We start from the raw sequence: 13,921 nt of genomic DNA, 5'->3' as shown, positions 1-13,921 counted from the left end.
ATGCATATGTACATGCATACTCAATTAATATTGTTTCATGTGGGAAAAACAGGACAGGAAGGGCGTGCCTCGTTGGGAGCTGCTTGGACAAATGTCAGTGTTGTCCTTTTGTCCTCCAGTGATTTGAACGCTCCTCTCTGTGTCTCAGCTAAAAGGTCTTAGTTCCTCACATCCGCACCACCACAACACAGCTGTTTGCCTCTGATACGTATGGCCTAGCTGGAATACCAGGCCAGTGCAACGACTGTCCTATTCACTCTGTCAGAGGAGATGGGTTAGAGACTATCTTTGGCTAATGAAGGTCGGACATATCATTGGCTGGTAATGATGATGAGCTTTTAATAGGCCCTTTGCTTATGTTGTGGTGAGGTGTGGGAGGGGCTCTGTCAGGCACACCGCACAGCTGTACTTCCTGGTCACAGGCTAGCAGGAGACGGCTTCAGTCAGGGCTCCCCTTTGTTCCTGAATACCTTCCCCGGTTGGCAGAGCTTTGTGCTTAGACTCGGTCACTAGAGAGAATTAAGCTGTCTTTTTGGGAAAGTACAGTAGTCTAGTTTCTCTTCCCCAGTTTGGGAGAGAGTCCCATCTCCTATTACAGGCTGTGAGTAGTGAAGGATCTGTAAATTAGGCTGTCATATACAGTGGGATTAGATTACCGTCTTTGGAGCCGGAAGCTTGGTTGGAATTACAAGACCAATCTGTGGACTCACTGTCGCTGTGGAAACCATGAATGAACAAACTACCTTTTACCGTAAGGATGAAAAAGGCAATAAAAATGTTCGTTTTTTTTTCTCACAAAGAATGAGCTACAGGACGTCACCGTTCCTGCGTTGTTCTGTTGTCGTTTTGTTTGCTCTGTTATCACCAGACCGTTACGACAGCCTGCTCTGGAGGAGGAAGGATGTGTCGGGGGGGGGGGGGCCTTGAGGGTCTGTCTGGGTTTGGATTTGGTTAGCAGGCACTTGATGCGGCTTTGTTAGTGAGCTGACTGGTTAGATGGTTGTTTTCTTGTTTCTTTGCTCTGATGGTGTGCTGCCGCATGTTTGTCATCTTGTGCGTTTCACTCGAGGGTATTTACACTCCCGCAGTTCCTCAAGCATGAATCCCAGAGTCATACCTGTGTGTGTGTGTGTGTTTCTCTACCTTGCAGATCGGTCCTCATGCCTCTGTCTCCCGGCTCTCTGAGGGTGTGGTCCTTCATAGTGAGAGGATGTTTATCCAGTGTAAACAGGAAGAGAGCGGCTGAATGGAGGAAGATTAACAAGGAGGCTCTCATTGGCAGGCAAACGCCAGCTTGTCCCGCCGTAGACCAAATCAGAGGCAGGCAAACGCTGCTGGCTTCGGCTGCCACGGATAACCTGACTGCTTCCCTAAGTAGTGTGTGGGGGTGGGGCACAGCGTCTTCAGCTCTTCAGCTTTAGTGCTGCACGGCCACTGGCACCACTCTAAGTAAAGACCAGGGACCAGATGAGTGTTTCCCTTATAGATCTGTTGAAGACAGCCCTTAAAGCTGCCTTCAGTCACCAACATCTTCAATTGAAACCCAGTTTGGCCAAATTTGTTGACAAAGCAGCTTAGCTGGGCTGTTGAGCAGGTGGTGACTGGCAAGGTGATTGTGGTATTCTCTCTCTGACCCCCATCCTGGCAGGGACCTCAACCCCATCTTTTTCACCCTGTTAATCCCTTTCATCCCTCATTCTTAAAAGGATTAGCACAGGAGATGGAAATGCCTCTGTGATGCTCTCTGCAGAACCAGCCTTATTTGCTCAGTCTGGGCTCTGTCTGGGCTCTGTCTGGGCTCTGTCTGGGCTCCTGTAGCAGTACCTTTACCCTGGTTGGAGTGTCTATAGTCTGTCTGTAGTCCTCAACCCAGGCCCTCTGCCTTACTCTGGCCAGAGTGTCTGTAGCCCTGCCTCACTCTGGCCAGAGTGTCTGTAGCCCTGCCTCACTCTGGCCAGAGTGTCTGTAGCCCTGCCTCACTCTGGCCAGAGTGTCTGTAGCCCTGCCTCACTCTGGCCAGAGTGTCTGTAGCCCTGCCTCACTCTGGCCAGAGTGTCTGTAGCCCTGCCTCACTCTGGCCAGAGTGTCTGTAGCCCTGCCTCACTCTGGCCAGAGTGTCTGTAGCCCTGCCTCACTCTGGCCAGAGTGTCTGTAGCCCTGCCTCACTCTGGCCAGAGTGTCTGTAGCCCTGCCTCACTCTGGCCAGAGTGTCTGTAGCCCTGCCTCACTCTGGCCAGAGTGTCTGTAGCCCTGCCTCACTCTGGCCAGAGTCTGGATTTTTCTGGCTGGTCTTTTGACCAATCACATCAAATATTTCAGTGCTGATCTGATTGGTCAATTAGTGAAAAAAAGATCAGAATTGTGCTACCTGTCTAAAAGCAGCACCAGAACTATTTTGATTGCCGAACTGGCACATTGACTGAGCTGGCAGCTGGCTCTTCCGTAGAATAAAACAGCCTTAGAGAGGTTTGTCATCATGTTGTTCAGTATTCCCTCCGATGATTCAGACGTATAAAAGCGTGTCAACAAGAGTGCTGTCAAAATATCCAGACTTTGTTTGATAGAACTAGCTTTCTCAATCCCCATGTGCAAACGCGCACACACACACACACACACACACACACACACACACACACACACACACACACTATATGGGTCACTGTTTACATTCACCCCAAGTTTTCCTTTCTAAGTGGCAGATAAGATGGCACGGGGCAGTATCTTGGATGAGCAGTTCTTTTCAGTGAAACGACTGGAACAAATGTGGTTATGAAAACAGAGAGAGTGCCCCAAGGGAGAGTTCGAGCCCCGCTCTACTTCCCATGGCTTCAGTTGTGACTGCTGCGGTAGTTAATCAACATGTTTAATGTGTGCAGAAGTGCGCTTTGCTTGTGTAACCGGCTAGCTAGTTAGCGGGGTGCGTGCTAATAGCGTTTCAATCGGTGATGTCACTAGCTCTGAGACCTTGAAGTAGTTGTTTCCTTTGCTCTTCAAGGGCCGTGGCCATAGGTAACGGAGCCATAGGTAACGATGCTTTGTGGGAGGCAGTCGTCGGTATGTGCAGAGTGTCCCTGGTTCGAGCCCAGGTAGGGGAGAGGAACGGAAGCAAAACTGTTACACTTGTGATAGTCCAAAAGTGTTTGAATGAGCACGCATACTGCTAACTCCAAACACGTCAGGACAGCAGGATGTGACTGTGGAGGAGACGGAGAGTGGTGACTGTGGAGGAGACGGAGAGCGGTGACTGTGGAGGAGACGGAGAGTGGTGACTGTGGAGGAGACGGAGAGTGGTGACTGTGGAGGAGACGGAGAGTGGTGACTGTGGAGGAGACGGAGAGTGGTGACTGTGGAGGAGACGGAGAGTGGTGACTGTGGAGGAGACGGAGAGTGGTGACTGTGGAGGAGACGGAGAGTGGTGACTGTGGAGGAGACGGAGAGTGGTGACTGTGGAGGAGACGGAGAGTGGTGACTGTGGAGGAGACGGAGAGTGGTGACTGTAGCACTCTAGTTAATTTTCACAACAGATATGGGTCAGTTAGAGTGGATTTCCTCTGCTGCAAGGGGTCATGGGAGTTGGCATGCTTTAAGTGTACACTCCAGTGAGTGTGCTCGTTTCTGGGATACGTTTGTAAATTCAACAATGTTCACTTTAACCTCTCTCCTTCAGCTCCTTGTTTACTTTGAAGATTTCACTAGGGATTTTGGCCCAATACAAGCCAGCTCTATACAAGAGGAGGGCGGCTCATTATAATGTCCGGAATGGAGCAAATGGAATGGCATCAAACACCTGGAAACCATGTTTTTGATACGATTCCACTGATTCCGCTCCAATCGCTACCACCAGCCTGTCCGCCCCAATTAATGTGCCACCAGCCTCCTGTGCTGTATACATTATTTATCACCTGTGTTACAATACAACATATGTTAACGCTCCTTTCTGAAATGCTACATTTTCATTGAATTTGTCTTTAAATGTGATTGGATGGTTCTAGGTCAAAATGGAATCCTTAGTGTTGTACAATGAATGATGCTGGCGCTGTTGAGAAGTGTACGTTGCAAGCTTGGCTTATCAGCTCTTCTGCCATATTATTGCATTGATGCGTGTGACTTTATGTAGCGTGCTCCGTTCCCCTTCCTGTCCCGTTACCTCCAGCTGTTAGAGGCTCTCTGTCTACCTCCTTGATGGTTTACCTGTCGTGTGTGTGTGTGTGTGTGTGTGTGTGTGTGTGTGTGTGTGTGTGTGTGTGTGCGTACGCCTGTCCCCAGCTCTCCCTGCTCACATGGCTCTCTCTGTTTCCCCAGGCGTTGTTACTCAGCCATGTGCCTAATCGTAATCCCTGTTGTTTCACTACGTCTGTTTCTGCCCTTTTCACTTCTGTTCCCTCTTCCCTTCGGTCATTTAAGAACAACTGTTACATCATATCCTCCTGTACATGTAGTCAAATCAAGGGCACCCAATAAACGCTCTTATCAGACCTGCGTCTGCTAGTGGATGCTGTAAAGTCTTCAGCCGGGTCTAGGAGTAGAACTAATGGTATGGAATTAGTGGGGAGTTAAAAAAAAAAAAAAAAAAAAATTCTCCCTTTGATATTGAAATCCGCTTGATGTTTAAGTTACGGCTCTCCTCTGCATCCACACAGCCTTTAGCATTTTTCTGGGAGATTGATCCTCTTGGGAAAGAATGTTTCCAAGATTAGAGACTAAAACACAGAATATAGGCCTAAAGCTAAATTGGATATTTTACCGTATCTGTTTGTGTGTTGTTGGCTGGTTGTCTCAATTCCCCTCTGAAAGCTTCTTGGTTTAATAATGTGATAACCAAACACTGTTTTACCTGGAGCACTTTGTCTGTGTGATGATGTCACGCTAGTGGAATGCTGGGAGAGAGGGGCTGCTGGAGCTGGTCACTGCCAGATTTCCCTCTGGAGATGGCGGGGGGGGGACCGGGGTCGGCGAGGGAAATGGGTTTGTTGCTCTGCATCCGACCATTGTTTTGTTGAAGCTCCAGACGTAGACCTGCATGCTCTGCACAACATTCCAATTCAATCTCTCTTCTCATAGGCCAGTCTGTCTGTGGAAAGATTTTTTTCGTTGAGGGAGGGATTCATAGCTAGGTCTGCTGCTGTTCTGTTGTTTGTGGGTGTGCTTCGTGCTTAAACTCTCTGTGAACTACTGTAGGTTTGGGTTGTCAAGGAGGTTAGAAGTAAGAAGAGCCTTTCACAATTGACCTTTTATATTAGAATCAACAGAAACTAGTCCAATGGTTTCAAATCTCTCCTGTGTCAAGCTTCAATTGGTGTGTGTGTGTGTGCGATCCCTCCCACACAATCTTCATTAAAAATAATGATTTCCCCATCCTGCCTAATGGGAATGTCAAATGCTGCTTTAGTGAAGCGGTTGTGTTTTTCTCATATTTATCTCCTGGAATGTTAATTCCAGAGAAAAAGGTGAAGTGGAAGCTATGTCCAAAGATTCCAGCTGTCCAGATCCATCTGCAACACACATTCTTGTCTTTCAGTATCAACTGGGCTATAGCAGACCACCACTTCTGTCCTCTGACCAGACCTGGCTGTCTCTGTCTCCTCCCCAGGTTGATGTTTCCTAGTCGGGAATCCCCAGGGTTGCTTTCAAGATTGACACCCGACAGCTTGCGGCCTCTGCCAATCTCCTGAGCGAGCTCCGCCTGCCACCGGACAAGACTGCCCACAAGCTCCCGCTGCGTCTGCCTGCGGCAAAGCCCAGCAACCTCCGCGAGGCCCTTGGCCAGTCGCCCGGGAGGAAGGACCTCGTCGCCATGGACACGGAGTCCACCTACTCAGGGTACTCGTACTACTCTGGTCGCTCCCGGGGATCCCACAGACATGGGTAAGAGGAAGTTATTCACGTTCATACCCTCTCTAGTTTGAAGGATAGACGGTCACGAAACCTCTAATAAATTGCTCTCTCTTCCTCGCCTCCTTTTCTACCCTGTTCTCTCTGTTTCCTCTCTTTCTCTCCTTCATTCCACTCGGTCTCTATCCCCTCTTTCCCCTCCCTCCATCTGTCCACCACAGGGCAGTGTGGGGTTATTTGTCTGTCATTAGTGGAATAGCAGTGTCTGACGGGCTCAGGAAGGGAGAGGGGGACAGGTGCTGAAGAGGCCTGACTGATGGCTCAGCTGATACAGAGGGCCACAAGCAAGGGGCTCCTGTTCCACACAGCCCATCCTTTATGCAGCCAGCACATCCCTCTCTCTCTTTCTCTCTCTTCCTTCCCTCTCTCTCTCTGGGACCAGTTACCCAGGGTGAAAGGATCCCTCTACGACTGAATCTGGTGGGACCCCCCTGAAACCTCTGGTGTGTCCTCTCTCTCTCTCTCTCTCTTTTTTCTTTCTCTCTATGCTCTCGTCTCTCCCGCGTCAGACCCCACTCAGCTTCAGTCAGTCGCCGATCCCTCGCTCGCAAGCCCCAGACGTGTTGAAAAGCCAGCAGCTGCCCTCGTTAATCTCCACTTGACCTCCTCCCTCGCTCCCTCTCTCCAGTGATGTCACCACCACTCCCATGGGATAGATTTGGGCAGGCGTATCACTGGATGGAGAGGCCTCTCCGCTCCCCTGCCCCAGCTCTCCTCTCACGTTCTCCCGGGGGGAAGATTTGACCATGTAGTCTGAAGCTAGGCAATGAAAACTGGGGACACTTTTGTAAATTAAAGTGGGGTTGGAGGTGGGTGAGTGGAACTCACTTTCCCACCCAATCACCTCTCTTCCTGTATCTGTAACTCTGAAGAGAGTGACTGTGTCCTAAAGATCACCCTATTCCCTCTCTTCCTGTATCTGTAACTCTGAAGAGAGTGACTGTGTCCTAAAGATCACCCTATTCCCTCTCTTCCTGTATCTGTAACTCTGAAAAGAGTGACTGTGTCCTAAAGATCACCCAATCCCCTCTCTTCCTGTATCTGTAACTCTGGAGAGGGTGACTGTCCTAAAGATCACCCTATTCCCTCTCTTCCTGTATCTGTAACTCTGGAGAGAGTGACTGTGTCCTAAAGATCACCCTATTCCCTCTCTTCCTGTATCTGTAACTCTGGAGAGAGTGACTGTGTCCTAAAGATCACCCTATTCCCTCTCTTCCTGTATCTGTAACTCTGAAGAGAGTGACTGTGTCCTAAAGATCACCCTATTCCCTCTCTTCCTGTATCTGTAACTCTGAAGAGAGTGACTGTGTCCTAAAGATCACCCTATTCCCTCTTCCTGTATCTGTAACTCTGAAGAGAGTGACTGTGTCCTAAAGATCACCCTATTCCCTATATAGTGCACTGTTTCTGGCCAGGACCCCCAGGGCCCACAGGGCTTTGGTAAAAAGTAGAGCACTAGTTAAGGTTTAGTGTGCCGTTTGGGATGCAGGAAGTGAGTGATGGCAAATTGGAGAGGCGGTACAGGGCCTCCTTGCCAAACTCCTTTCCACTCGCTCCTCTCTCTCCTCTCCCACTATGCTAAGGCCTCTAATTCAATAGACAAAAGAGAAACGCTTGGCTTTGAAAACCCCGGTCTCATCTGAAGTATAATCCTTTTACTCTGACGGGTGCCATGCATGAAGAGGCTTTGGATTGCCATTGTCTAATTACATCTGTGCCAGACTTGGACACACACACACACACACACACACACACACACACACACACACACACACGTAAACAGCTGTGTGCCTCTCTGAGATCCCATGTCTGGCCTTGGTACACAACTAAAGCTAAAAAGATACCAGAGAATGAACTTCCAAGATATTACCATGGCTCAAGCTGCGTGATCCTGTACCGTGTCAAACGTCTCTCCCACTGACTCCGGATCGCTGCCTCGTGTTGCTGTTTTTGTGGTGTCGTCTCTATCGCGATTTATACACAGGGAACCCAGTCAGTCCCCATTGTAAGCCACTGTGCCTCTGTAGACAGTGGCGCTTGGTCTTTTTAAGGACACCAGAGTAGTTTGCTACCTACTGACGATTCTCCCAGACCAAGATCACCTGCCTTTCTGCATCCGCCGTAACGGTGGCGTTGAGTGACGTCAGTAACTTCTGAGGCTTCTTTCTCTTCTCCAGAGAGGGGCTCTTCTTCTGTGTCTGTGGAGCCAATGATCATTGACTAGTGAGTCTCACATTGGTAGGCAGTCATGTGGAAAATTGACTCTTTTTGATTGGTAGGACTCCAATTATATGGCGGCACACTCGATTAACACGTAATTTATTCAATTCACTATCTCATGCCAAACTTTTAATCCCTTTGCTGCTTGGGGTGTTATGGTTCCCCAAACTGTTCCCCTTTCTGAGGCAGGCCACATTTTAGGGAGACACCCTATTTCTGGAACTTTCTGATTAGAGTTGATGCTAATGGGAAAAGCCAAGTGGAGTGAAAATACCCCCTTACCCACATGCTGCTTTTGAACTTTCCAACTGAAACGTCTACAGAGCAGGTCAAGGAGAGGCACCCACCTTGCCTGATTAATGCTATAGTGGAGACACTGGTACATGTCATACATTGTGTACCCTGTCACCTGATAGTGGAGCTAATCCTAGCCAACAGTCTGGCCTCACCACGGCCCCTATCACACACTGCTCCCTGGGCCTCGCTCTCTCTCTGGCTCAACACTGTGTGGAGAAATGTCATTGAGCAATGCTGCCGCCATGGATTCTCCCCGTCACTATGAGGGATGGGCAAATGAATGTGCTATGTCCAGGCTTGAAGCTATAGAGACCTTGGCTGTGTTGATTTAGGGTTGAGTAAATGACCTTTGTTAGTTTAATGTTGTCTATCTGCCACAGCCACACCTCTTTGCCTGTTCACCCCCCCCCCCCTTCCTTGTTACAGTTACACAGAGTGAGCAGAGCTGCCAGTGTCATTGAGAACAGCCACTCTCTCAAGGTGAAGTGAAAACGGCCTCTCTCTCTCCCTGTAATATGATTATTCTGAGAGTGTGGTTATGTATTTGGCTCCTCGTCATCCTCCCGTTAGCTGACACTGGCAGTGAGTACCGAGCTTCTTGGGCTCTGAGCTCCGCCTTGACACGGTGCCTGTTTTACACAGGTGTGGGTGTGGTTTGACTGGCCAGCCATGCGGAAAGCGAGCAAATTCATCCACAGACAGACTCTTGGCGGAGGAGGTGCAAATCGGCTTTGTTTCCCACAGCCCTCTGTGTCAGTGAGAGGGGGTGCACAGACAGTGTCAGACTTAGCTGCGGGTGTTGCGGTGGAAATCGCTCCCAGGTTTGGCGCTGCCGTAGGTTGCCAGGCTTCCATCCTCCATCTAAAAGCCACATCTGCTTTAGGAAGCCACGCTGGAAGTCAAATTCCTTTTTAATCAAATGATACCAGAGGAGGGCTGTAGAATAGCAATGAGGCTGGCTGGCGTTGTGTGTTAATGATGCAGGAGGAGGAGGATGAGAGGAGGAAGAGTTGCACATTGATTTGCCCACAAGCTACTTTCTGCTTTCCTGAAGTCTGTTTCTGAAAGGCAGGCTGTGATATAAAAAGGGTGCTTGAGACTCTCTCCTTCATCATCCGTCCTCCATTGATTTTAAAGAATCACACCAGTCATAAGCAGCTGCCTCCAGACGTACCCGTGTATGAGTCATCCAATCTTTACATCGACTCCCGGATAAACGGCTTAACTGAGCCTACCCCGATGTGACTTTACAACCCCTATTGGCTGGAGGGGTACACCACAAATGAGTATCAATGAGTAAGCCAGCTAACTTTGATAAACAACCAGAAATAGCTAGTTATTTTCTTGTTCATGGAGCTAAACTTAGATATGAGTTTTTGGTTGTGGAGTTAAGTAGACCATGCCCATTTCAAGCGTATCTTTCCAAAAATGTATTTCCATCATATTTAAAGCAAGTTAGCAGGCTAACTCCTTGATCCTGCTTTGTAGTACAACCCTCTACCCAACCCTGGCCTGTGCAGCAGTACAGTACCATACCATATTAATGAGTACTGTAAGTATGAGTACTGTAACAAGTCCCCCACCCTCTCTCCTCACCAGCTATCTCCCAATAGGGCTCCAGCTATCTCCCAATAGGGCTCCAGCTATCTCCCAATAGGGGCTCCAGCTATCTCCCAATAGGGCTCCAGCTATCTCCCAATAGGGCTCCTCCAGTTACTAATCACCATCACTGTCAGTGTAAATGATGATCATGCTGCTCGCTGGACTAATTGTAGCACTAGTAATGATATCCATCATTTATTTAAGGATTACTTCGATCTCCTCTTCCTTCTAGATTCAATGTATTAGTTCTGAATGTCTCTTCGTGCCTCTCCTGTTATTTCTGGAGTACCATGCAGTGTTGAAGTAATGTCAATGGAGAATGCCATTCCACTATGACGGACTCTTCAGATTTCCCAGCCCCAGTGAAGAAATATGTTTATTAAGAATTCTAATCCTGTTCCAATTTATCTTTGCATGTTGCATTATTCTATTTTTATGATATTGTTCATCTGAGTTTGTGGAAGCTGGCTGCGGTCATTTTCAATAGGAAACCGTGTCCTGGTCAAAAGGGGAAAACCCCAGAATAGAGGCAGGAAACTGATGTGTTCACCTCGCTATCACAACACATTGGCTTCTATAGAGGTCCATTACTTCCATTAGCAGCCAATCACACCGATTCCCCCGATGAGCCTAACGTCAGGATATCCTGATGGGCCGTCCGATCAGCGTTGATCCTTCAACCACTTTTACCTATGCTGAATGCTTCAGCGGCTCTCTGAAGTGTGACTCATCTATTTAGTTGAACCTGATTGCTGTTTTGATTGCTTTAGGTCCATCAATAATGGATCTATGAGATCAATAGTGTCTATGTCATTGAATATCCACATTGCAAGCTTAAGAAAAGTGCATAGTGCTCTTTCATGTCCTGGCATCCAGCTCTCACAACCAAATCCATGCCTATGTTCCGTAACAGATGGGTAAAATGTGCCAGTAACACCAATTGAACCATCATACGTTGTTTGTGGCATTTATCCTAATGCATAAGGAATACATATCTACAGTGCTACGCACCAAAAAAGTGAATCTGATATGACCACGTGAGGTATTCTAAAGGATTTGAACATCCCTAAACAAGGCATACTGGGACACACCAGGGTCCTCTGCCAGCACTGAGACTGAGGTGGCCACGTTACTGCCTGCAGTGAAAGAGAGATACAGGAAAAGCCACCCCATTTAGAGGAAATGTCATTTGTTACACTCGATACATCAATTTTATGGTCTTCACAAAAGACTCCTTACACGGAGATACGCTCAGAGGACAAGAAATGAACATTTAGGGTCAAAAGAAAAATGGCAGCAATATCTTGAACTGTGCTTGGTCTTCATCATAGCTAGAGGTTTGCGCGTGTTTTAAATCGTGGTTTTCCCATAAGTTGTTTGTTGATGTCCCTGGATGACACTCCGGTTGTAATTCAGCCCATGTTGTCTAGCATTTGCAATTTCTGGAATTTTTAATAAAGACGTACAACACGTTTTCATTCTGCCACTTGTTTGTTTCCCCCATAATCCCTCTGCGATAAATTAGATCAGGCCGAGCCTGTCCTGTTATCTCCACACTAGCCTGTTTCTCTCTCTCGCTCCTCATCTCTCTTCTATTCTCACGCTGTCCCTCTGTAACAGACCGGAAAGTACTGTATCTAGCTACTGTACAGTACAGTACCATGGCTATCCCTCTAACAGACCAGACCATGAGTATCTAGCTACTATACAGTACAGTACCATGGCTATCCCTCTAACAGACCAGACCATGAGTATCTAGCTACTGTACAGTACCATGGCTATCCCTCTAACAGACCAGACCATGAGTATCTAGCTACTGTACAGTACAGTACCATGGCTATCCCTCTAACAGACCAGACCATGAGTATCTAGCTACAGTACAGTACCATGGCTGAGGGCAATTGGAAATAGAATGGGATTGACAAGAGATCAGATTAGTGGAGGCTGGGAGAGCGATGAGCCTCCGCAGTGTCCGGGGTAGTAGAGCCATGATGGAGCTGCATTGGGCACAGTGCCATGTGTTGTACTGTATATGGCTGGATGGAGAAACCCTGTCTGTCACTCACTCCCACACAGGATCTGGGGAGCGGGGAGGTGAAGAGGGTCAGTGCCGGGGTCGGATCCACTAATGGCCCTCGCGGGGCAGATTTAACGTGGGAGGAAGTGAGGTGAAGTAGAGGCGAGTTCACAGCGGTTTGGTTGGTAGTTGGGTCATGAGGGAGGCAAGGAATGGAATAAAGAATGCTTTGCTACCTTTAGACTCATCAGCAGGTAAAGGCCTGGTCCCCTAGTCCTCTACTTCCCTTGTCCTCTAGTCTCCCACTGCTGGCTGCCTCAGCAGGGTTGGTCCTGGTCGATCCCTGTCTGGGAGACCAGATGCTGCTGGAAGTGGTGTTGGAGGTCCAGTAGGAGGTACTCTTTTCTCTGGTCAAAAAATGTTTTATCCCAATAACACAGGGCAGTGATTGTGGACATTGCCCTGTGTAGGGTGCTGTCTTTCGGATGGGACGTTAAACGGGTGTCCTGACTCTGCGGTTACTTAAGATCCCATGGCTCTTATTGTAAGAGTAGGGGTGTTAACCCCAGTGTCCTGGCTAAATTCCCAATCTGGCTCTCATACCATCATGGCCACCTAATCATTGCCAGTTTCCTATTTGCTCCTTCATCACCCCGTCCTCTGTAACTATTCCCCAGGTCGTTGCTGTAAATGAGAATGTGTTCTCAGTCAATTTACCTGGTAAAATAAGGGTTAAATTAAAATTAATGGTCCTCCATTCCCCTGGTCCCCTAGTCCTCTATTCCCCTGGTCCCCTAGTCCTCTATTCCCCTGGTCCTCTATTCCCCTGGTCCCCTAGTCCTCCCCTGTCCCCAAGTCCTCTATTCCCCTGGTCCCCTAGTCCTCTATTCCCCTGTCGCCAAGTCCTCTATTCCCCTGGTCGCCAAGTCCTCTATTCCCCTGGCCGCCAAGTCCTCTATTCCCCTGGCCGCCAAGTCCTCTATTCCCCTGGTCGCCAAGTCCTCTATTCCCCTGGTCGCCAAGTCCTCTATTCCCCTGGTCGCCAAGTCCTCTATTCCCCTGGTCGCCAAGTCCTCTATTCCCCTGGTCCCCAAGTCCTCTATTCCCCTGGTCCCCAAGTCCTCTATTCCCCTGGTCCTCTATTCCCCTGGTCCCCTAGTCCTCTATTCCCCTGGTCCCCTAGTCCTCTATTCCCCTGGTCCCCTAGTCCTCTATTCCCCTGGTCCCCTAGTCCTCTATTCCCCTGGTCCCCTAGTCCTCTTTTCTGACTCAAACAGCGTCTGAGTTTTCAGCTAAGCCCCTGCATACGTTCACTGTGAGAGAATACTAATTAAAGAAATTCTAAGTAAAAGCCAGCAGGATTATGAAGACTCCTATAACCCTGTTGTTGCTGATGCTATGGAAGAAAGAGGGAGAGAATGAGAATCAAAGAGAGGGAAATAACATGAGGCTCGTACTGGAAATCCCGCCTGTGGCAGTCCGTTGCTATTCGCCACGCCGACATGCACTCTTCCTATCCTCTGGTCTGCTGGTTGTCATGGTAACCCCGTACCCGTCGACTCACCCGGTGTACCTGTCGTTGTTTCTCAGGGAGCGCAGCCGCGACCACCACAAGTCACGCAGCAAGGATGGCAGCCGCTCGGAGAAGTCTGTCACCATCAACGCACCGCCAGCAGAACCACTGCTGGGAGACTCGTCTGTACTGGGGGAGGAGGTCCAGGTAGGCCAATCCCTGCCCACACAGCCCACACATGACAACTCCTTAACTTTTACATTTCTATATTCCTGTTTTATTACCCTGATTTGTATTTATTGTGCAATGCCTCATTATGATGGTAATTTAATCAGAAAGGCACTGGCACATACAGTATGCGTCGGTGGACAGCCTAGCTC

At 48.7% G+C, this 13,921-nt stretch overlaps 1 protein-coding gene across 1 annotated transcript in view; it reads left to right on the top strand.

Moving 5' to 3' along the window:
• The first annotated feature begins 1,621 nt into the window (after positions 1-1,621).
• The window catches only part of LOC115129775 (vang-like protein 1), a 43,017-nt gene continuing 30,717 nt past the window's right edge, over positions 1,622-13,921 (top strand). Inside the window, exons 1-2 of the mRNA XM_065018819.1 lie at positions 1,622-5,865; positions 13,619-13,748. Coding sequence (XP_064874891.1) covers positions 5,795-5,865; positions 13,619-13,748 — 201 coding nt within the window. The 5' untranslated portion in view covers positions 1,622-5,794. The remainder of the gene's footprint in view (positions 5,866-13,618; positions 13,749-13,921) is intronic.

The sequence above is a fragment of the Oncorhynchus nerka genome, linkage group LG5 (genome assembly GCF_034236695.1).
Source record: "Oncorhynchus nerka isolate Pitt River linkage group LG5, Oner_Uvic_2.0, whole genome shotgun sequence".
In the NCBI taxonomy this organism is placed as follows: Eukaryota; Metazoa; Chordata; class Actinopteri; order Salmoniformes; family Salmonidae; genus Oncorhynchus; species Oncorhynchus nerka.
Note: the sequence above shows the minus strand (reverse complement) of the source record. Positions and strands in the feature narration are given on the sequence as shown.